We start from the raw sequence: 24,567 nt of genomic DNA, 5'->3' as shown, positions 1-24,567 counted from the left end.
ACTGTGGGAGAAAGGTGCTGAGTGAACTCGCTGCTCATTGGCAAAAGGGCCACCGCTCCCACTTATCCAAAGTAAGGGTGGCAAGGCACTGAGCCTGACTTGCAGGGTCCCCCTGAGGTAATAAGCAAGTGCTGAGGCCTAGTTATTAAGATACGCAGAATCCTTCCCTTTCCCCATGGAAGGGTTTTCTGAAGCATTTGATCTTTTACCAGTTTCTAATAATATTTGACACTTACATGGAGCTTGCAGCTGCAAAGCATTTGCCAGGCATTTGGGGTCCAATCTGGTCCACGTGCAAGCACCCCTGCCCCTCTGCAGGCAGGATGCAATTACTGCACACCCCTTTGCTTCCTGGTTCATGAATCCAGTAGGGCTGTGTGAAGCTTCAGGTGCTGATTCGATTCAGAGGAGATTCAGCCTGATTCAGTAGCTGAATCGCCAAATCTGAATTGAATTAGGGGTCCAGTTAAAAGGTTCAAATTGATTTGAAGCTCTCCGAATTGATTCAGAAAAGATTCAGAGAGCTTCAGTGATTCAGGCAGTCCTCACTGGCTGCAGCAGGGAGCTGAACCCAGACTTCGAGCTGGTAAGTAGGAGGCGGGGGAGACGAGGCTGGAGGAGGGGGGAGAGGACCATGGGGAGACCCCTGTCAGGCCCCATCCTGTGCCTGCTCCCCCAGCCCCCTCCAAGCACCCCCTGTCCCAGCCTGCTGTCCCAGCCTCCCCATGGCTGCCCCACCTGGCCCAGCTCCTGGTTATTTTTAAAAAAGCCCCCACTCACCAGGTGCTTCCAGGCAGGGGGGTGATCCCTGCTGCCCCCCACTGCCCCATGCTGCATGGGGGGCTCAGTCATGAGCCCCCTGACCTCCACCTGCTCTCCCACCCTCCAAGCACCCCCTGTCCCAGCCTGCTGTCCCAGCCTCCCCATGGCTGCCCCACCTGGCCCAGCTCCTGGTTATTTTTAAAAAAGCCCCCACTCACCAGGTGCTTCCAGGCAGGGGGGTGATCCCTGCTGCCCCCCACTGCCCCATGCTGCATGGGGGGCTCAGTCATGAGCCCCCTGACCTCCACCTGCTCTCCCAACCCCCCCATGGCTGCCCTGCCTGCCCCAGCTCCCGGCCCTTTAAAAAAAAAACCAACCAAAAAACCCTGCACTCACTGGTTGCTGCAGCAGCCTCAGGGCTTCTGGGGGCTCATGGAAGAGGCCCCCCCCCACCAAGTGGGGGGCAGCGGGAATTGCCTCTCCCGCCCCCCCAACCAGGCAGCAACTGGTGAGTGGGGGCTTTTTTTTTTCCCCCCCTCAAAGAGCCAGAAGCTGGGGCGGGCAGGGCAGCCATTGAGAGCGGGTGGGAGATGAAGCCTGTGTGATTCAGAGATTTGGGCAAGTCGGCAGCAGCCGAATCTCCGAATGAGATTCGGCCAAATCGAATCGGGACAGTGATTTGAATCACCGAATCAAATCACTGTCCCCCAACTCAAATCCGAAGCAAATACTAGCCACTTTGCACAGGCCTAGAATCCAGCCCTGTTCCCAAAGCTCTGTCAGCAACCAGCACCCAGAGAGAATCAGCCTTGATTTGCAGGCACCCAAGAAAAGCCTGTGTCAGTCCCCCAGAAAAGGTCTCAGGCAAAAAAACACCGTCCTTGTTATGAAGTGAATCTTTTGGCTGGTGAGGAACTGACTGTCTCACTGCTGAGATGACAGAAGGGGAGAGAAATGACTCATCAAGAAAGCACTGGGATTAGCCTGCACGTCTGAGCAGATTCGTTACTGATAGCTTCTGTGGGGCACCTCTGACAACTCCAAAGGGCTGGGTAGGTAAGCAAGGCCTAGGGCCATCAAAAGAGGGAAAAGAAGCCACTACTTTAGCTCCCTCTTCCAACACCTAGAAACACCCAAAGGCTAGAGCTTGAGTGCGACTCCCCGCTGGCCTGCCACCGTCTGTAAGGAGTTATGCTAACAAGCAGCAGACTGAAAGCCAGTAACTGGGCACCTGAGCAATGCAGGAAGTAGCTGGGGGGAAGTGAATGGGTGTGCATTTCCTGCAGCAGGTGTTGTTGTGCTAGCAGTACCATACCTACACTCCTGGCAGCCCAGGGAAAACTTTTAGTATTGCCCCTCTCCTTTGCCAAAGATAATGATAATAATAATCAGACAAAGGGGGAGAAAATTACCATTTTCAAGCCTCCTTTCTGTCCAAGACACCCAGACAGCCTCCCAGTTCGCCCATGCCTGTGTCCATGTGCTAGCATAGGTAATGACTGGCATTAAACTTTTACAGCGGAGGCCCATGGGGGGGGGACGGACCTGAAGGGCCCAAGTCCTAATGAGACAATCCTGTGGGGGACAACACAGACTCACCTGGTCACAGACCAGATCCCACTTCTTCTCATTGTCGTACTGGCTGAGAAGTTTCATCTTGTCAGGAGGCAAGTTCATGGAATTCTGCAGGGGAAAAAGAGAGAGGGTCAGAGAAAGTCACAGCCCTGCAGAGCCACAAGAAGCACATGCAGAAACAGACACCTGCGTAGAGGAAGGCTAGGCCCCAATCTGTCTGCCCATTTAAGGACCAATGGGAACCAGGACAATGTCACATGCAATGCTTGCTCCCTTGTACCTGGGAGATGTCCTCTAGGGAAATCCTCATCATCCCCCAGAGCCCTGTGCCCACAGGGAAAGCTCAGATGCCCACCCATGAGCAGCATCAGCCCCTTGCTCCCCTGTGGCAATCTTCCAGCCAGAAAAGGAATCACTTATCTCCAGTGGTAGATGAGGAAGTCCCTGGGGTGGTGCCACAGTCTCCCCCATCCTTCCCCTACCCCCCACTCCCCAATCACTGATCAGAGCTGCCAGATCTTGAATGACAATTTGTGCAATATTCCTCATTGACCCTAAACATCCATTCATCTGGCTGCAGATGAGAGATTTCACCTGGTGGTGACCCAAAGCCATTCCCTCTAGGATTCCTCACCAGAGCAACCAAATGGAGACCCACCACCTACTCAGGTTTTCTACCAAGCTTGGTCCAGGCTGGGACAGGAAAAGGCTCTGAGAACTAGGTCAGGAGCTAGTGGTACCTATGCAGTTTAGGCAAGGACAGGAAAGCCCAATCAAGCCTCAGTGTCATTTCAGCCCCCTTTTCCCCTTGCCCCAACAAACCTTGGCCTGAGCATAACTTGACTTCCTTCTACAGCACTTTATCCAGGGATTTCAAGGGACTTTACATTCAATAATTAATGCCCTGAAGCTTGCCCCTGCCTGAGATCAGACAGCATAGTGATCTCCAGTCTTATGAGCGAAGAAATGGAGGCAACAATTATGGAAGTGATTTGCACAAGACTCCACAGTAAACAGATGAGGAGGATACCCTTTCCCTCCTAAAAATTAATAAGGGTCATGTTGCAGACCTCTCTCTTCAGGAGATCCTAGTGAGCGATTGCCCATTTATTGCAGTCATGTGACATGCTTCATGGGGTGAAATCACTGCATCTTTAGAGACATTATGTCAGAGGCAGGGTGTTGCAAACTGCTGAGTGTCTGTTGCTGATGTTGCTCAACCCCAACCCTTTCCAGCTTCCCCATTCTACAGCCATACTGGGGAGGCCCAGCGTAGAGGACTGTGCAGCTCAGTATGTGCCAGAATCAGGCCCTTTGGGTGATAGCCCTTTGGGCACAGGAAGAATGCATAAAATAATTTCCTCTTTCCAAACAGGAAGAGTGAGTACAAAGGCATGGAGGGAAATCATTTCTCTTTATGGGGGACTATTCTGGTGCAGACAAATTATATTACTCTCCTCTCCTGAAGGTCCCTTGTTAACAACCTCTGGAATTTGACCAAAGTCCTACCACATGCTAGTGGCTTCAGCAAACCCTGAGGTGTCAGCCAGGAGTCTATGATGGAGATGCAGTGCACAGGCCTGCCGGCCTTTGGGAGAGTGCTCAGAACAGCCTGAAAGATGCAGGCCTTCCAGCTAGCCACAGGGACTGCAGCTATGAAAGAGGTACTTGACAGAGATCAACAATGCAGGTTCTGACAGGTAGTGCTCAGGTGATGGAGCCCAATAGTTCTCCAGAATGCAGGGGACCTGCTACTTGTTTTTGTGAGCTTCAAGAAAACAATTCTTCCCATAAATGGCAAGAAGCCAGCTGCCTAGGTCTGAGGCACAGGGGAGCAGTTCCCCAAGACTTAATGCTCCATCAGTTGCTATGGCACATGGGGACCTGAAAGACAATACCAGGTACACTTGCACAGCATAACGAGCTGCCTCTTGCATGTGTGAACCAGTGCTCTCCACTGGACAGGCTTAGAACTCATCTAGGAAGGCTCACGGACCACACCCTGCTAGCAGAGATGTTGCCTTTCATGCAAAGACTTAGTGCTTTTGCTTCGCAATGGCCAGAACCTGCATACCGCTGAGCTAGCATCCAACAAGCACTGGCAATGAAAGAGGAAATGCAGGTCACCAGGGGGCTGGGTTAAAACCAAAACAGATCAGGGACAAACTCAAAAAGATACAGGTCACTCAGGAAGGAGACCTGCCAAGCCAGACGCACATGCAGGCGGGTGGAAGGCTCAGCACCAGCTACTGCCCTGAAATGTTCATTGTAATGCATTAGCACTAACTGAACCTGTAGAAGCCAGAGCTGGCAACTGTGGTGGAGACAAGATTCTGCTGAGGGCTATCATGCCACGAGAGGGCAGGGGAAGGAAGTTTTGCAGGGTCCTGCAGGGTAACAGCACAGGAGTAGCTGGCTTTAACCAGGTTCCACAGGAACTGGGGCACTTCTAGCCCACACTGCTATCACATCTGTGTTGGTTAAGTAGTGAATGTTTGGCCTGTTTGCTTTGGCAACCCTCAGTAGTGCTTGGCTATGTCCTTCCTCCCTCATTCAGAGCTGTGGGCAGGTGGGATGGTGCAGAGCAGAGACGAGCAGCGAGACTAAAATTGGGCTAAAAGCCTAGAAATAGCCTCGCGGAGCCTAAAGCACCAGTCAGCAGCTGTCACTGCTTTCCACTAAGGTGTTAGAAGTAAGATATGGTCTGACAGGGGGTTACCAGGCAGCACCCAGCTTTGGCAGTATCCTGAAGAACAGGTACCTTCTACATACCACCTACTGGCCAGAGGAAACATTGGTGGGTAGATGGGACCACCACTAGCTGAAGGACGAGTGAGCAGAATAGCAAAAGACACTCAGGGCTTACTACCACTTGGCACTTTGCACTTGGATGTGTTAATTAACAGCACTGAACTATCACCAGAGGGCTGTCCTGGGCACACCTTGGCCAGCTGGCAGTCACAGCCCCAACTACATGCAGTGTTTAGCAGCATGTCAATGATTTAATACACGTTAATAATACACAGGAGGAAGGGTGATTTTATGGTTAAAACACAAGGCTAGAAGCCAGGAATCCTGCCACTGAACAACCACTTCCCCTCTTTGGCTTCCCCTTCCCCATCTGCACAGCAGGGAGATATGCACGCATGAGACGGGCTGGAAGAGGGCCAAAGGCTCCCAGTGCCCCTTGTCAGGGCAATCTCAACAGCAAAGTTAAATATGGGTGCTAGCCTTAGTTCCTGACATGTTAATAGTCTTACTCAATGAGTGCTGCCAACATGCAGCTGGGGAGACCCCAACCATTTTGCTGGTTCTCAGCACAGGTTGCCAACCTGTGAGGAGGTCAGCAGATTTCAAGGCAATGCCAGGGCCTGATAGAGAGGGGATGTGAAGACCACTTACTGTTCCAAGAGATGCATCTTCCTCATTGGTGGTATCTTTAGGACAGGCTCCTGCCCTAGATCCAGTGCCCAGCTGCTCCTCTGCCCCTCCCTCTGCCAGGGCCAGAATCTATAGTGCTTCCATCCATTTGGTCCTCCTTTTCCTATGCCCTAGAAATCCAGGACCTGCCTTAATAATCCCAAACTCAAGAACTTAGGTGGATTTGTAACTCTGAGTCTTCTTTGCTCAGTTGGTACCCAGGGCCCAGGTGACAGGAGCCCCCTCTATCCCACCCCTGCCAGGATCCAAGCATGGTCTATGTTCCTTCAGGCTGCAAGCTGAGCAGCCAGCTCCTTGCTGGCTGCTGGCCCAGATTCAGCTGCCTGGGATATTGATGGAATTAAGCTGTCCTCAGCAAGTTAGATGCTGCACTGGCATCACTGCAAGGAGTCCTGTCCTGAAATTCACCAGCCCAACCTCTGACAAGCAGATCAGAGAAGCACTTACTGTCTAACTGGTATGCCCTTCTGGCCGCTTGTTTATGCCTCCCTAGTCTGGAGTTTTGTCTGGAGCCACCCACAGTAGGGAACCTCTGTCACATCCATGCTCTCTTGGATCAGCCAAGGGTCTCAGCCAGGGGTCCCTGCTTCATGCCCTGTCAACCCCAGCATGTCTCTTGTGACCCTTCCCCAGAAGCCAAGGGCAGCACCTGGCTGCAGCAAATGATTCTCTGAGTCTCCCTGTCCAGTAAAGGGACACAGATTGCCTCCCAGAAAAAGGAAGCCACTGAACACAGAGGCAAAGCTTTCTTGAGCAGAGGGCAATGAACAGGCAATCTGTCACCCCTGATGGCAGCCTCATCCCTTACATTACCAGCAAGCACAAGGAGCCCCTGATCTCAGTTCTGGTCTCTGGGCACCTGCAAGATAGCTAATTCCTGGTAAAGGCCCATGGCAGGATGCCACAGTGTTTGAATCACAGGGGAGTTCCAACCTTCAACCCAAGCTCCACTATTTGCATCAAAATACAGAAAAACCCAATGACAGATTTCCTCTCAGACTAGTCTTTATCAACATGCATGCGACAGCCTGGCCAACCTATGCACAGCTCCTTAATATGAGCAGTCCCCTACCACACCAGTCCCACAAAGGGGCTCTTCTGAGCTCTGTTTCCAGCTGCACCTCTCCCACACATATACACTTGACTCTGTGCACACAGCCAGGGCTGAATTAAGGCCCAGGCTGTAGGCAGGCCAGCGACAAGGGCCCCTGTTCCTGGGGTCATGACAGCAGACTAGAATCTCTGCTTTTGCTTCATACCTATGTTTCCAGCCCTCATGGATGCCAACAAAAGCCTAAAAATGTGCCTAAGTGTAACTACCTGAGTTTGCAGAGAGCCAGAAACCAACAGCTCCAAGAAGAATAAACATCCCATACATCTTAATTCCATATATCTGCAGCATGCTGTGTCCAACAGGGGTCCTATATGGGGAGGGTCAACATAGCTCCAGATCCAGCCCTCAGGAGCAAATCCAGACAGGAATGATGGAACTAGGCCCCTCTCTCCAAGACTGAGGACCATTCAGCACAGTCACCCAAGGTCATGCTGGGCTTGGCCGTGCTGCAGGCAGCTGCCTCCTCAGAGAAGCCTAGCTTATTTTCGGCAGTGACAGAGGGTGCCTCATGCTCCATTTGCCAGCCTTACATGCTAACTCAGTAGAGGGGCACAGCTCCCTCAATCCCATTTGGCATGCAGAGTGTACACAGAAGCCAATTCTCCACCGGGCCAGCAGCAGAGCCTGACTTGTTTGGGGAACACAGCTGGGTTTTGTAGAGGTCTGGGTCCCACCCCATGGCAGCTTAAGAGAGGCACAGGTGCCTGCCGGGCTCCAACACCTGCTGCTACCAACTGAGACCATCTGGCTCTCCACCCTTTTAGGGATGCCAGTTGGTTTCCATCAGTTTTCTGTGCCAGGTCTCTCAGTCTGGTGACTCAGCTTCCCCATCCATATAATGGTGATGGTTTACACACTGCACAGGTTAACATCAGTAATGTCTGTGTGCGCTTTGGGATCTTCAGCTGCTGGCATTAGACAGAAGCTGGGAGTCACTGGTATTTATTATAGCCTGGTACTACAGGCCAGAGGCTGCTTAGAGGTTCTCCACCCTACAGAGCTCAGAAGAGCTCACCTGCTTCTGCGTGGGCTGGAAGAATCACCACCAACAGCCTCCCTTGGAGTATCCTAGCATTAATTGTGCCATCTGGGTGCTCCTATTTAACTCATCCTTGCCCTCTAGCCAAGTTTCCCATCAAACCATTAGCGCAACAGCCTATGGCAGAAGTCATTAGAAGAGTCACTTACAAAAGAAAGAAACTAATAACTATCATGTCCAACAACTGCAAGCACAAATCAGAAAAGGGAAAATGGCAAGATACAGATGGAACAGAAGCAGAACTCATGACTTTCTGCATTTGTAACAAGGGTTTCCTATAGTCGCCCCTTGCCATCATAGTATACCCTCCCCCCCCCATACACATGTGCACACACATGCACGTACAGAGCCATTCCGTAGCATTTCATGCAGGGAGCTGAATTCTATTTCTCTGCCATATGCGAGGCAGCCATAACCTTGTACAGTACAAAGAAAACCACCAATTCCCTGTAAACAAAGAGAATGTGCTGCGCTTCTCGGGTCATGAAGGGCTTTGCAAGGATGGGTCAGGACTGTTATCCCATTTTGCAGATGAGGCCACTGAAGCCCAGATGAGGGCACCAAGGCCCAGAGAGAGGACATGACTCACTCAAGGTCATGCAAGAACCCAGGAATCTGGAAGCTTGTCCCAGAACTGACTGACCTGCTCACAGGCTTCTAGGTTGTCTTGGGGTTTAATGGTTTGAACGTGGTATGAAACCTCCAGAAATGGGAACAAGCTGGAGTGTTTAGTTACACTAGAGGAGGACCCCATGCCCATACCGGTCCTCATCTCTGTCCTGCTACTGAGTTACGCCAGCCCTTTCCTACCAGACCAAGGGTGAAAGCTTTGGCTGCTGTGCAAGTAAAGAAAGAGGCCAGAGGGGCTGAGCGAAAAAGGAACTGCAGCTGGTTTGGAGCCAGCAGCCTGAACCAACCAGGTGTGGTGTGCCTACACAGGACACGTATACAAGTGGGATGGGGTTGCCTGTCCCAGGAGCTCAGGCTAGACACCTGGCAGGTAAACCCATCCCACACAAAGATTTAGGACGTGAGAGCAGTCAAGTGAGGGATTGGAGCAAAGGAGAAGGATGTCACTGAAACACCATCCATGACACAAACCAGGACCAGCCCACATGTGGGCCAGTGGCCCAGCAGTGCCCCAAGAACAAGGTGCACAAAAGCACGCATGTGGGCACTCAGTAGGCAAATGCCTCAAACTTCTAGCACTTCCACACAGTGGCAGCCATTTTCCAGAGCCAGCTGTGCTATCTCAAAGGTGTTGTACAGTCCAGACCTCCCTGCTGCTGAAAAGCCAGCCACCTCCCTCACACCCAAATGACACAGGCTGTTTCCTGTCACTGCAAAGCACAGCACAGCCCTTGCAGCAGCAGAACGCGACATGTTTCCTGGTGGCGGCTGGGCGGTGGCTGCATCTCACAGGAGATCCCCCTCCCGCGCGCTCCGCAACGGCCCGGCTAGGCTTGCTCATTAGGCAAGTGGCAGGAAGTGGCCTCCCCACTCTGGGCCTCTCACTGCTGTCATACGTGGCAACAGTGTTTAAGTGAGCCTCAGGCAGAGAGAGGAGGTGTCAGGGCTCCACCTTGTGAGTTTAGTCTCCTGCCAAAAAAGAACTGTGCTCCTGGCATCTCAGGGCACAGCCAGTCTCGTGGGAAGGTGGCGGGTGGCGAGCCCTCGGCTTGGGCGCTCCTGGCAATGGGGCAAGGGCCTCTGATTGGGGTGAGGGAAATGTGGCAGGGATGTGCGGGAGGGTCCTAGGCAAGAAGGCAGCTCCTCCAGGGTGGGAAGGGAGCAAGGCACAGAGAAGGGTGTGCCCAAGGCTCCCTCTCCTGTTGAAAGGAAAGGCCACCAATGGGGAGCAGGAAAAGAATGACCTTCCCTCTCTGCCTCCATTCTTTAGAGGCTCATGGGCTCCTTTGGTGTCTCACCTGCAGTGTTCTCCACCACTCCAGCCCCTCTGGTCTGTTCTGAACTAGGCTGACCATTCAAGACAAACAGGCCTCATTCCCACCTCCCCAGGATAGCCTTACCCCATTCTATAGGACATGGCACCTACTTTGGCCTCTGTCATACTTTGCCCTTTCTCAACTTAGTGATAGGCTCACTAGCATCTCAGCCCTTCAGATCCTGCTTCCACCAAGGGGGTGCAGTGGGGTGGCAAGGCCAAATCAGGGCAAACCCAAGCCAGTGCTGTATCCCGCTCCAGTGCTGTATCCTCCTCCTGCATTCACTCCACGAAGCAGCTGGCTCCATGCCTATCTGCCCTGTGCTGCTCATCTCTGCTAGTGCTAAGCCAGACACCAGGCAGCAGCTGCCTGCATTATTGATGACCCCCCAGTACAGCTGTACCTCAGAGGGAGGCAGTAACTTATTCAGCCAAAGCAATCATCTGAATTCCAGGTCCCCGGCAGCATAGGTAGGAAAGGGCAGGAGGGAGACAACTGGGAGACGGCACAACTCCCCCGGGAGTAGCAAACACTCCCAAATGACACTTTAACAAAGGTACCAGGGAAGCATCTGGCAAGAATCACCCTGCTGGTACCAAGACAGGTGGCAGATGGGAAGGAAAATAACGACTCTTCACTACTTCCCTCCCACCCTCAGGCTGGAATATGGCACTTGTTGCCTCCATTGGCTGCAGGGACAGAGGCTGCATAAGAGACAGAGCTGAAACACTAGCTCAAGTTATTGCACACCTTATAGAGGCGAGCACTAGGTTCTGTCCACTTCCCCTAGGCCAGGCTTGTCCAACATGCGGCCCGCCAAGCCATTTTATCTGGCCTGCAGTGGCGGCAGTGGAGCGCAGAGCCATGGTGGCAGAGTGCAGAGCTGCAGCGGCAGCAGGGCTGCCATGGAGCGCGGAGCCGCAGAGGCGGTGGCGGGGCCGCCATGGAGGCAGAGCACGGAGCTGCGGCGGCAGAGCGCAGAGCTGCGGTGGTGACGGTGGAGCCGTGGTGGTGGCGGCAGGGCTGCTGCGGTGGAGCTGCGGCAGTGGTGGTGGAGCGTAGAGCCGCCGCAGCGGGGCAGCGGCAAGGTGGGCAGGGCCGGCTTGCGGGCCCCAGCCGGCAGCAAGGGGAGGGGAGCTGCTTACCCCCGCGGGGCCTGGCTCATCAGTGAGCCGGGTCCTGCTGCAGCTGCCCCGAGGGCCGCGCGGAGCAGGGCTGCCCCAGCCGTACTTGACCGGATGAGCTGGGGACGGGCTCTGGCACATGGCTGGCAGAGCTGCAGCATGGCCTGCGCAGCACGAGGTAAGTTCCTGCATGGAGCTGGGGGCACCTCAGGGCCAGCTGGGGCGGATGGAGGCACGGGGTAAGGGGTAAGTTCCCGTGTGGAGCCAACCCATTTCACTGTCACTTCCTGCAACTTCATTGGTGTCAAAGGTCATGTGACATCACTTCCTGATGTGATGTCACTTCCTGTGAGGTCTTTGAATATGGCTCACTGGCCCACTCGGTGATAAAGTTTGTGATCTGGCCCCACATTCAAAAAGGTTGGACACCCCTGCCCTAGGCAGTCCAGGGGCCCCTGAAAGCCAGATACCTAGAAGCCATAGGGTAACCAGGCACTAGGCTAACTTCTTCACACAGCTTTGGCAGTGCCTCTCAAGTCTGCCTGCAACCACCACTCACCTCCCCAGTCCTGGGCTTCTCAAAGCAGAGATACATTCACACTCTTCCACATGCAACAGGATGGCACTTCCACCACATGGACACAATTTCACTGGGCATCAGTTTCAGATGAAGCCAACAAGGTTCCTTGGGTGAATTTGATATCTTTTATTAGACCAACCCAAATGGTTGGAGAATAGTTATTAAGCAAGCTTTGGGTTCAAAAACCCTTCGTCAGGCTCAGGAAGCTGCAGCAGTTGGTGTGAGCTCTTCCTGGATGGAATGAAAAGTAAACAAGCCAGGGGCTGGGCTGGGCGGGGGAGTCAGTTGCCAGGCAGATTATAATGTATCAAAAATCCAATGTCTATGTTTAGTCCCTGATCTCTAGTATCCAGCAGGTTGATGAAATGGAGCTCATAGGCTCGTCTCTGGGGTGTGTTGTGTAAATTTCCCTTGGGGGTCAGGACTGAGAGATTGGAGAGAGAGTGGCCCTCCTGTGAGAAATGTGCCCCCACCGGTAGTTGGGTGTTTCTGTCTTTGATGGATTTCCGGTGTGCATTCATTCTGGTGCGCAGTTGTTGTCTGGTCTCTCCTACATATCTTCCATCAGGGCATTTGGTGCATTGGATGAGGTATACTACATTCCTGGAGGTGCAGCTGTAAGATCCTGGGATGCTGATGGCTCTGTTGTGGGGTGTAGTAATAGTGGGGGTGGTGGAGATGTGGGGGCAGGTTTTGCATTTCTTGTCATGGCACGGTCTGGATCCTTTTGGTGTGTTCTGGGGTTGAGGAAGTTTGCTTCTGGTGATGAGGTTGGCGAGGTTCGGTGCTTGTCTGAAGGCTAGGATGGGTGGCTCTGGGAAGATCTTTTTAGGAATAGGGTCTTTTTCTAATATGGGTTGCAATTTTTTGAGGATTTTCTGTACAGGTTCAAGGGATGGGTGATAGGTCATAACCAGCGGTGTGCGATTTGTGGGTGTTTTTCTTCTGTACTGCAGCAGTTCTTCACGTGGTATCCAGGTGGCTCTTTCAAACGTGCGATCTACCTCTCTGGAGGAGTGTCCTTGCTGGGTGAAAGCCTTTTTAAGATTGGTGAGGTGGCAATCCCGGGTGAAGCCAACTCATTTCATGGACAGCCAGATTGAACTGGGGCCCCCCAAAGTGCAATCTTGTACATCTATGTGCCTGCATGCACCAACAGCCCCCTCGCTGGCCACATATCTAAGTGCCATGGTAATCCTGAGAGGTATTGTGGTACAGAAAGCCAGGGCAGAAGCAGGGACAAGAAAAAGTTCTGTCCTTAAATGTCCGAAGCCTGTGAGCCGGCTTTGCATGGCCACCAAGAATGATTCTGAGTCTGGTTGCTAGTGGGGGAAAAAAGCAGAGCTGAATCTGTGGCACTGGTGTGGACTGGGCTGACACTGGTATGGATTGGGATGAGCACCAAGTATGTCCTGCATGGTTGCTGCCATCATTCCCTTCTTCCTCTGCACTGATGGAGCAGAAGCCAGGGATTGGTCCTGGCTGACAAATGAAAAGCTTTGGTATATTGATCAACAGCCACTGAAATCTAACTCAATGCACACTGGGGACTCTGCAGCCCAGCATGTCAAGCTGTTTAGTCAAGGTGAGCTGTTCATCTGCTAGGCTAATCACTGATGGCTTCTGCTGTCTGTGCCACGATAACCCTTTCTGTTCCAATGCTCCAATGTGTTGCACTCTTGATTTATCTCAGGGGCTTGTAAGTTATTAAGAGCTCTGTGAGGGTTAGGGCAAGAGACAAGCTGAAAACCTGACATTTATATGGTGCTTTTCATTCCAAGCTGATCTCTTCACCTACCACTGAAATATTGCCATTTCTGTAGACAGAAAATGGCAGCTGTTTAGCAATGCAACCTGGCCCTGCCCTCCAGCACAAGACAGAATGGCTGCCCACATATTTCCTGTGGGTGTTGGGAGGAAACGCTGTTGGTATAGCACCAAACGGCACCCATGGCACAAGAAGAGAATGTTTCTTCCGAAAGTGTTACACTGACAGTGGCACCACTGAGAGTGACAAGGTGAAGAAAGGAACATGGTATGCAGAGCTATAAAGTGCATTAGGTTGCCATAAACAGGCAGGACTGCCCAGGATCCAGTACGGAAACCATTGGCCTCTTTGCCAAGGCCCCCTAAATCCCCACATTACAATTCTGCATAAACAGGGGAGGGTCATTTCTGCTGAGTTAGAGTGACAAGTACAGTTTGGAAACCCCTAGGATGTGTGTGAGTACAGCATCACTCTGGGAGGCAAAGCAGCTGGAAGAGACATCCTGCAAGGGAAACCACACTTAGGCACAGACCAAGAGTTGTCCTTGGTGGTTGTTACATGTCACCCAGAAAGCCAGACTGTGGAAGAGAGCTGCAGGACTCCATAGGACCCCCTTTCCTCAGGGATGGAAGTCTTTCTGCTCCCAGTTCCAGTCACAGAGTGGGCCTTGTGGAGACCCCACTGTGCAGTGCCTCTAAAACCAGATAAAGAAAACACTAGATCCGTGATTCTCAACTAGAATGCACCCTGGGGTGCCTTGAGATCCTTTCAAGAGTGCCACACACTGTTAGCACTATTAGGTGCACAAACATGATTTACCAAATAAACCCAGAGATTTCAAATATGAAACAATCATGTTAAAAACATTCTGACCTGCTGTGGTCTTTCTGAGCTCACTGAGCGAGGGTGAACCAACATGCCATCTCTGTCTCTCACTATTACGTATGCCGCCTCTCCCCCAAGATGTGGGACAGACCCACATGTAGCCAGGCTGTGAATTTCAGCCTGGACATTGCCCCTAGAGGTGACCAGTTGTGTAGCATGGCCTAGTGGGCAGAACACTGCGAAAGGGAACTTGAGTTTTACTCCCAGCTCTGCCACAGACCTTCTGGGTGACCTTGGACATGCCATATGCCTCGCTCTCACTTCCCAACCTTTCCATGAGCCCTTTGGGTCCGGGCCTTTCACTCTCTATCTGCACAATGCCTGGCACAACAGGGTCCTGGTCTCTACTGGCAGCTCTAAAGCTGTTGTACCAGACATAATTATGCTGTGGCTACTGCAGAACTGTCCCTGCTCATCCCATACTGCAAAACCAGACCTGCCCTGCCCAGAGCATGTGAGAAGCTGAACTGGAGCCTAGCACCTGCTCTAAGCTTACTCTGCTGGGGACATTCTTTCCCAGCAGAGCAAGCATCGGCACCCATGCAGCAACGTAGGTGGCACAACCACCTCTGCTGGGTATGAGAGATTTCGGCATCCTGCGGCATTGAGCCTTAAAATAGAGAAGTGGTTTACTGCTGAGGCCCACAGTCTTTAGCTGAGCAGGCTTCTTGCCCCATTCCCACCAAGCTCCTCCCAGGAGCACAGCAGGCACTTTGTACCGGCAGCGGCAAAGGCTTAATCCCAGTTTGGCTACCCACCCAACCATGGGGCCCTGTCTACCTCCAACGCAGGAACTGTGGCAGTGACTAAGCTAGGCTTCCAATGGAGAGGGGGTTCTCCCAGCTTGGTGCTGCCTGCAATGACTGATTTAAGATTAGCCAGTTTCAAGACAGTCGTTGGCAGCATTCAGACTCAAGGTCTTTGAGGCCTGCACAGGCTTCTGTCTGGGGTTCCAAAGCTACAGACCCTGTAGCTAATGACCTCCAAGGCAAGCTCCATGAGCAGGGAACTAAGCTCACCTTGTCCCATGGAGCGGGCAGATTCTTAAGCTTGCGGTATTCCCCCTAGCCCCAACCTGCTGCATGGGTTCTCTCATTTCTCTGTGCTGGCAACAGACTGAGAACAGAAAAATAAGGCTGGAGCCAGAGATGACGCATCCCCGTCACTCATGCTCCGTTTGCTGAAAGGCAAGGAGTTGCTAAGGCACTTGAGGCTGCTTAGCATATTGCTGTGACCAGGGCCTCAGCACCACCTGCCGCTCCCGGCTCTATTTTAAGAACAAGCAGCAGTTTCTCTCTCTGCACATGGAGTAAACTTGATTGATCAGACACGCTTTAGTCCCAGCCTCTCAAACACCCTCCCACATGCTTCCCACCTGCCCAGGAGTCCCAGGTTCTCCCTCCTTATACACTGACATCATGAACCATGCAGAGACAGCCCCGGGCTGGGGGCGCCTAGCTGGGAACTACCAGAAAGGGTGTAGAACTGTTTCAGGATGATCCCTCACTTGCAGCCTTGAAGGTGGGGAGCCTGGTTTAAATCTACTTCAATGCCATAGTAGGTAGGTTCAACCTGTTTAGTAGTATGTGGGCCTGACAGAAGGGAGAGTCAGCAGAGATTGGGCTCCAAGGTGGGTCAAATGACACAGCTGCAGAATTGCCCCATGAAGAATCCCAGGAATGAGACAGCAAACTGGAGAATAGAGTCATTGCTTGAAGGACCAGAAGGGATTGTTAAAATCATCTCCTCAGACTTCCCACGTCACACAGGCTAGGGGAAACTCACCCAGGGGGTCTCAGTCCATAAACCTGGCTGAGCTACGCTGCCATTTTGAGGGAAGCGGGTTTTAGGAGAATCTACCCCATGCCTGGAGAAGCTATTCCTGAGGTTAAATTAACCTCAGTCTTAAATTGCACCTTATTTCTGGCTTGAATTTGTCCAGTGTCAGTTTCCAGGTACTCTAACTTGGATCCAATACTTTGTCCGCTGGATTAAAAGATCTACAGTGGTCAGAAATCCCTCCCCCCCCCACACACCCTCCAGGTACTTCGCGATCCCAGTCAAATCACCTTTAACCTCTTTCTGGTCAAACTATATCTATTGAGCTTCTCCAATTTCTCACTAAGGCAAGTTTTCCAGTTCTCAAACGGTTGTGTAGCTCTTTTCTGAAACTCCTCCAGCATACCTGCAGCAGGTTTGAAGTGTAGTCACCAAACTATTCCAACAATGGTCTCACTGAAGCCACACAGAGAGGGAACACCCTGCCCAGCTCCTACCTGACTTTCTTCTCCTATTAATACCTAATGTAATCTACACCAGGGAGCAGGCCCCATGTGAAGCAGATACAGCTGATGGTGGCAACAGCATCATTTTACAGTACACTGATACTAGTTTTATGAAAGAATGAGGACTTTCCAAAAAATTGATTTGTGCCAGCACAGCTCAGTGAACTCCAGGAGTAATTTTCAGCTGTCTGATAGATTGTGCCTATCCCAACAGAGGTATAAACCAAAGCTTAGCTAGAACTTTGCACTGGGAACTTACATCCAGTTGGTTTCTACTATGATCCCAGTGTGTCTTTCAGAGTCACAGCTTCCCACGATACAGCCCCAGCTATTAAGATGCCTTATGTACTCCATTTGGCTACACTAGAGTGTACACTGTTCAGTTTGCCCAGGGTACCAAACAGTCTGCATCAATCTCTATCAGTGACATGTCCTTGTTAATTAAGAATATAAAGAATTGCTCTGGGTCAGTGACAGTTCACTGCAGAGCCCCACTAGAAACACTCCCAATGAAATGCTTCCTCATGAACAATCATTTTTTAGATTTATCAGTTATTCTGACGTTCAACTATTCACTATGTGCTACAGTGGCTCCGTATATCACTTTTTTTTAGTCTAGAACAGTGATTCTCAACCAGGGCAGGGTCCTATGGCATTCTAGGGTTCCTTGTGACCCTTTCAAGGGTGCTGAGTTAGCACTGTGAGGTGTGCAAACACAATTCACAAAATAAACCCAGAATTTTCAGATGGGATAAAAACATTCTGATCTGTTGTGAACTTTTTGAGTTCTTTGCAACAGAAGAACTAGTCTTTTGTTCTTGTCATAAAAAAAAAGAGTGAAACTAAGAGCTGGCATTTTCTGAGAGGTGCCTTGAGTCTATCAAGGGATGACTAAAGTCTAAACAAGGTTGAGAACCACTGGTTTAGAGCCAACATCTTTGCAAACCGCTCAGCCCCCAGTTCAGGTCAGAACAAATGCTGGATTTTCAAGAGAGCTCAGTGGATTGGGCTCTAGGTTCTTTGGATTCCATTCTGTGTACCTGGCCCTGAGCTGTCTGAAGAACTCGACCCCTACTGGACCACAGTCTGGTGTAGTAGGAGTGTGAGGCCAGGCTAGATGGCCCAACAATATGATCCAGTGGGTGTAAGGATCATCAGGGACAATTTTGTTAGCCAGCAGCATGAAGGCAGACCTGATACACCAAGAATGGTTCTGTTACAACGCAGCAGGAGGCAGTGAGACCTGACAAGATGTATGTGGTATGACCCTCCCTACAGCAGACTCGCTGTTCATTAAGACTGCATAAGAGTAGTGCAGATTACCCTGCAAACTCACCAAGCTGATCTTTGCTTTCCCTGCTAATGTGTCTGGAACATCTTTTGGGTTTGGATAAGTCTCTGAGATTCACCTTGTCTCAATCCCACCCAAGTTATATATCACAGGAAGAGAGGAAAATCCACATATCAAAGATCCATCACTGTAAATGGCCGGTCCCCAGCATATACTAGTATTATCCCCAGGTTGGATAACAACAACCCAGCCTCACCTAGCTCCCCTCCTCTGAAACTCATTTCCCATGCTATGCACAGAGAGCCAGAACCAAATTCTTAATGAAGCTATTGCAAGTGCTGGGTCAGGTAGTTTCTTCAGCTCAGCTGAAAACTCATTCAGCTATTTTTGGACAGCTTTGCCTGCAGCCCCAGATGGTGTTTGCCTACCTTCAGCTTTGCCCTCAATCCACAATTCCATTTATCTCTTCCTGCACCTTTCACTGTATTAGTAAATGTCAGAGATCAGGGTCTGGGGGGCAGGGGGCAGTGAGGAATAGGAGGAGGAAGATTTGTACTTACTAGGGAATTGTAGCAAATTCCTATTGGCATAGCTCAACCGTACTAGGGAAGTCCCCAGCAGTCAGGACTGGAGATAGCACCTTCCCTCACATTCTGTCTGAATCAAAAAAATCCAGCAGCCAAGCTCAGGGTTAGGTTTTGTCTGCACTGGAAAATGGATTGGTAGAGCTGCACCAGAATAACCAGGCTGCTGTTGCTATGCCAGAACCATGAGCTGATCTAGAATTTTGAAAATGGGATGCAGATGGTGAGGTGCATCATAACAAATGAAACAAAAAACATTTTTCTCTAGTTAAAAATAACCTAGAAGCTCTACTAATATGCTAAGGGACTAGGGTTGTATTGAAGTAAAAACAAGTATAGCTTCATTGGAATGAATTAAAAACAGTCTGCAAGATTGTGAAATAGGAGGCTCATTGCCAGGAGCAGTTAACAGACAGCAGAACTGCAAATAAAGGATAGCCTAATAGTTGGAACATCAAGACAATTAAAAAAATGAGAGGGTCATTACCACCTGTGGAAATGAAGAATTTAGAAGGGATCGGTAGATTATACTGAGCCATGAAGTCAATTGACTCCCTCAGCGCTGCCTGACTAGAAATGCTGCAGCCACTGCCAGGGAGCTGGTTTTAAACTTCGGGTGGAGCAGAAATCAAAGGGAGGTGCAAGAGCAACAGTGTACCCTGCTGGATCTTCTCCTGGCCTGAACAGCCCCTGTGTGGACATGCTATGATGGAATAAAGCCAATTTTTATTCCAGAACAATTGGTTCACTACTAATGCAGAGTAATATTTCTGAGCTGGTGTATCTACATATTGGAGTTTTGCCACAATAAGTACATTGTTATGGAACAGCAATAGCAAGAGAGTTATTCTGCCTTGGGATTCTCCCTGTGTGGGCAAGACCATTAGTTATTAAACCATGAGAAACTGAAAACACTGCCTAGAGTTAAGAGTCAACCGCAATCCTAACCCACAGAGAGCCTGCTCCTCCAGGCCTTAGCTTCCCATACTGTTCTGCCAATGCCCCTCAGTCTTGACCTGCAGCAGCAACACCTGCTAGTCCAGTCCCCAGTCCCTCCTGGTTGGGCTGTGCATTACACCTGTCAGCACCCCCAGGACCCCTGTTAGTATGAGTCTGGGCCTCTTCTGACTGACCTGTGCTACTGTAAACTCATCCCCTTATATAGTCTCATAATTTGATTCTTTTCCTCCAAATCAAGGCTCCCTTGCCAACCTGGTGGACCATTATCTTTTTGCCTGCCACAGGCAGGTGTTACAGTTCCCACTGACAATGCCCAGGCTGTTGGGAAAGACAAGCCTGGAGGTGCAGCCTGCAGAAGAGCCTGAAGCCCACAGAGGACGAGCGAGGAGTAGCCCAGCACCTACAGAGATGGTGGAGCCTGGTTCATGTCCTGAGCAACATCTGATGCCATAGGAAGAATTCAAATCATAAACACTACTGACCTCCTACTGGTTGCAAGCAAAGTCTCAGGAGGTGAAAGACTAATTCATTAGGTTTGACTGGTTATATGCCTTGCACATGCGGTGCATGGGAACTCATATAGAGCTGCTAGGCTATTGCAGGTGAAGCTTTCTAAAGAAGGCAGCCCAGCAAAGCCCCAACATTTTTGTTGCCAGAAGTGGCCATGTGGGCAACAGGCAGCCACAGATACCAGAAGCAGATACTGCCATAAGATCACATAATCGTATGCAAATAAATTGCACGCACAGTACAACACAGACAGACCAACCCCTCTCATAAATAAACTGCGATCTAACCAATATGCTTGACCTTCTAGTGGTGAGGGCTACATTTTACTCACAAACCTGATGTTACAGGAAATTCTTTAGAGGGACTTAAGAATGTCCAAATGCATATTCAGGAGGACCATGAGCTAGAGATAGGCCAGTCTTTGAATGCTGAAGCACACAGTCAATGAACAGGAGGTGAATTCTGATGCAATAAGTTACTGAACATGGGGGAGTCCGACAAAAGGAAGGGAAGGAGGAAGAGAGATTGGGACATGAAAGTTTCACAACACATGGAGTTCTCCTACTACTGGAAAAAACCACTTGCTGCTGTAAACTTTCTCTCAGAGGCTGCTCTCAAGATCCGGGTGGGTTTGAACAGGAACAAGACAATATTTTTATACTAATGCCACTTTGTCCTTCTCAATCATGTTTTAGCCTCGGGTCTCAACACACCTGACAAGCATTCAGTAAGCCTCAAAATCCCCATCTTACAGATGTGGAGATGGGCACCTGCCTACATCAGATAGACACCTGTTGCCAGCTGACCTTCTTCACCATTCAATATATCACACACTGAGAGCACATTTAAAATCATACTCTCATACAGTTCCTTCCATGTCCAAAATCATATGCATCCTATAACCACAGCACCACAGATACACAGACACAGGGCAAGTTTTGACCAAATAAACTGGGCAAAACTTCAAGGCCCCCACATATAACCTTCATTTAACAGGTCCCCTGGGAAAGATTCACACACAGTAGACTGCCGCAGAAAACATCTCTTTTCATGCCAAGGGATGGAGGGGTCACAAATTGCAGCTTCTGGCTGTAGGCAAGTAAGACATTTCAGAACTGATGCTTATCACTCCCACCTGCAATTGGTGCAAGACAGCAAGGCTTGGAAATACATTTTCCAGCCTTAGTCAGAGCCTTCCCAGGGAGCAGCAAGACCTGATCCTTTTGGGTTTAAGGGCCGCCCAGCAGGTGCTAAAGAGCAGCAGTGCTAAGTGACCAGAGTTTTGCCAGGTTCACGCTGCTCAAAGCAACAAATCACTGCAGGGACACTGGAGGACTCTGCAGACTCAGGACAGCAGCCTGCATCTGTTCTCCTCATCACATTTGGGAACTTTACATCATGACTGTAACAGCTGGAAGGTTTATAGTTCTACAAGGAAACCTGCAGAAATGGAGTGCTGAGTGCCCTTCCCTTGCTAGTGAGAGCACAGATTTTTCCAGCCTTTGGAGAGAGAGGGTGGGAGGTGTTTTCTGGGTCCTTGGCTTGGTTCCCTCTATGTTGTGGGGAGGGGAGAAGGGAGCTGAAGCAGCATACTAGATGTGCCCACGTTCTCCTATTCCCTTTTAATTTCAGAACTAGACCTCCCCCTCCTCCCAGCCTTTGGGAGAGCATGCAAGGTGAGTGATTATGACTTTATGAAAAATCGGATCAAAACAGGCCCTTCACCCCCTCTCAACAGGGCCTTCCTATGCTCCAGCTCAACCAGAAGTTCTGGGCCCCAATGTAGACATTCCTGGACCAAGTTCTCTCACCCAAGCTGTGCAGAAAGTCAGACTGGATGACCCTATAGCCACAAACCACTTTTTTTTTTAATGGAAATACATAGTGACCAAATAAAGTGGTATACCTCAGGGCCTGGATAAATGACTGGCAACAAAAGGCCCTGGGGAACAGCTGCTTCTCAAAGGGAGGGAGGGGACCAAGAGTATATCACCATTAGCACCACTTTGCCCATCTTCTCAAGCACTTTCAATCAGAGTCTCTCAAAGAAGTTTGCAATCACTGAACAAAGGCACCCACGCCCCCTTCAAGATGGTAACATGGGGATAACCTAGTAGTGAAACTGAAGCACAGAGGAACAGACTTGCCTGAGGCCACACGGCAACTATATAGCATAGGTATGAACTGACCCCAGCTAGCCTCATTCCTAGCCTGGTGACTGAGACACATGATTATCACAGGACTGGAAGGGGCCCCCTTGGCCATCAAGCCCAGTGCTCTGCATTCCCAGACAACCCCAGGATTCCCCAGCCATCCATTAAAAAACAAAAGGGAAGGAGACTGTGAGAAACTCCAAGTGGATTTGAACATGCTGAAGGACTGGGCAGAACATCAGGAACTGAAAAGAGCAGTCTGAAAATATTAAAGGACCTGGCCCTGCAGTCTCTAATAAATGCTGCTCATGGACTCCATATCATAAGACTACAGACCGTAATAGGACTAAGCCTTGCTAGAAGTGTAACAGATGCAGCCAAGACAAACAGTTGCACTTTCAAAATCATCTAATGACATTTGGATGCCAAGGTCTTTTCCAAAAGGCACTTAGGAGCTGGAGTCTAATTGAAAATCACTTATGCACTTAATGCACTTTGAAAGGGTTACCCCGACCCAGAGTAAAAGTTAGTGAAGTAGAACATGGTAACATGAGGTGGCAAAGAGCAGGACTGATCAGGGAAGATCCCCAAAGAGATGATTTAGGATTCCCCATGAGTAATACAGCACCAGAGCCAGGCACAGCAGCAGCAAGTAAAGCAAACACAGGGGATTCCTGAGTGGGATAAGAGGTAAAAAAAATACCATTTGCACTACATTATCATTACTGTCTCATAAACAATGAGCTTATCCCAGCAGGCAGCTCTGGGCCATGGTCTGATTAGTTCACCCCATGATACAGCCAGTACTGAAAAAGGAAGGTAGCAGAGATGGGGAATTTTTATAAAACAAGAAATGTCAAACCTATTGTTACTCAGCCTGGAAGGAAGCAGCATTACAGGGGAACTGATGAGGTCCTGGAGATTTCAAAGTGTATTAGTGATTGTGAAAACTTAGTGTTTCTGCTTGTTTTGGCCCGTCTGTGGAGAGAGGGGAAAAGGCACTGCCTAATAAAAGCATATACAAAACTTTTGGAATCCCTGCTAAAGGAGGCAAAGATAGGCCATAGCAAAGACGAGGCGAGCTCTGAATGAGACGCAATGAGCTCTCCCACTTCCGTGCCCCAACTGCTTCCTGCCATGGTCAAGAAGGCCTGGTTTAACCCACTCCTAGAGGCAGCACCGTACCACTGGCTGCACACTTTACAACTGACAAAATGCAGGCACACTTCCCCCACCACCACCCCAAACCTTTGCAGTGAAGCCTCAGGAGCTGGTGACTGCAAGAAGCAGGAGAGTGGACTAGACAGACCAACCATGTGACCTGGGCAAATGATAGGTTACAAAATATCTCAATTCTAGGATGTGCCAGGAATGGATCAGGCACCAGACCTCTGGGTTAGAATTTAACCCCTGAGTACCTGCCCCTCCCCAAGCCCCAAGTGATGGAGGCATCCAACCAAATTACACAAGGGAGGAGAAAGCCTCAGGTCACATTAAGACTTACAAGCCCTGCCATAGGGATTCCCCACCCTGTGCCTGTCTGTTTTAAGTCACCCCTTAAAAAAGGCTCTTCTTTTGGAAGCAGACGGAAAGCTCTGTTTCATTTTGCAAGGCAGAGGCCCCTGTAGGCAGGCAGCTAAGGTAACAGAGGCATAAAAGAAAGTTATGATGCCTGCAGAGCTCCCGAGGCTGGCTTGTGGGTGGCTGTACGTGTGATGGTGGTGGAACAGCCCTCCCAAATTTGCCCTTATCTCTGGCTCTCTCACGCTCCCACCTCCAGAACAACTTTGGAGGATGAAACATTTCTTCTTTGAGAGGAGGAGGCCCAGAAATGTCACCCACCAGCCCCATAGAGGGGAAAGGAAGTCATGAGTGCTTTTCTTTCAAAACACAAGGCCGTTTTCCCTCACGGCTAGAGGAGGGCCTGCGCCCGCCAGTCCTGCCTGGCCTCCAGAACGGGGCAGCGGACGGCCCAAAATTCCCCTTGCAGAATTCCCGCTCTCACTAGCTGCAGCGGGGGCAACAGCAAAGTTTCCTGGCAGGCCTGGAGGGGCTTTGCAGGCCTGGAGGTGGGGGGGGGGAGGCTTGCAGATGCAGACTCTCAGTGGCTTTCTACCCCTGGCTGCCGTTGCAGTTTAATTATAGATGCTGTCATTCCCCACAGCCCGCCGTGCTGCTCACCTCCAGCTTCCTGAGGCGCGGGGGACGGCGTGACTAAAAACCAGTGGCCGGGCCAAGCCGGGCCTGGGGGCGCAGCGACTTACCAGCACGCGGCTGAATCTCTCCTCCAGCTCCCCCTCGCTGGGCATCGGCTGCTTTGGGGGCGCAGGCTGCTTGGCCGGCAGCCCCGAGCCTGGCGCTTGAGCCTTCGCCTCCTTGCCCGGAGACTGCTCCATGCTGCCCGCTGCATTGCCCATCCTGCCCAGCCCCGGGATCTTCTTCCAGGCTCCAAAATCCAGGTTGGGAGGAGGGGAAGGGGCCCAAAAAGAGGACAACTTTCCTCCCCAACTCCGAGGCAGGGGGGGAGGCTCGGAGGGCAGTCGCAAGCCG

The 24,567-nt window shown here is 50.8% G+C and overlaps 1 protein-coding gene across 5 annotated transcripts in view; it reads right to left on the bottom strand.

Annotated features, from left to right (window-relative positions):
• FMNL1 (formin like 1) overlaps nucleotides 1-24,561 on the bottom strand; it is a 65,436-nt gene extending 40,875 nt beyond the window's left edge. For 4 of the 5 annotated variants that reach the window (XM_006026386.3, XM_006026388.3, XM_025207338.1 and 1 more), the window contains exons 1-2: nucleotides 24,282-24,561; nucleotides 2,362-2,445 (exon numbers count right to left, since the gene is read on the bottom strand). In XM_006026386.3, coding sequence (XP_006026448.2) covers nucleotides 2,362-2,445; nucleotides 24,282-24,434 — 237 coding nt within the window. In that variant the 5' untranslated portion in view covers nucleotides 24,435-24,561. Of the gene's footprint in view, nucleotides 1-2,361; nucleotides 2,446-20,999; nucleotides 21,051-24,281 lie in introns of those variants that run through there. The other variant, XM_006026387.3, reaches the window with a different exon arrangement.
• Between the last annotated feature and the right edge of the window lie 6 nt (nucleotides 24,562-24,567).

This window comes from Alligator sinensis, unplaced genomic scaffold (genome assembly GCF_000455745.1).
Source record: "Alligator sinensis unplaced genomic scaffold, ASM45574v1 scaffold919_1, whole genome shotgun sequence".
In the NCBI taxonomy this organism is placed as follows: Eukaryota; Metazoa; Chordata; order Crocodylia; family Alligatoridae; genus Alligator; species Alligator sinensis.
The sequence above is the reverse complement of the archived record's forward strand: the minus strand, read 5'-3'. Positions and strand labels throughout refer to the sequence as shown.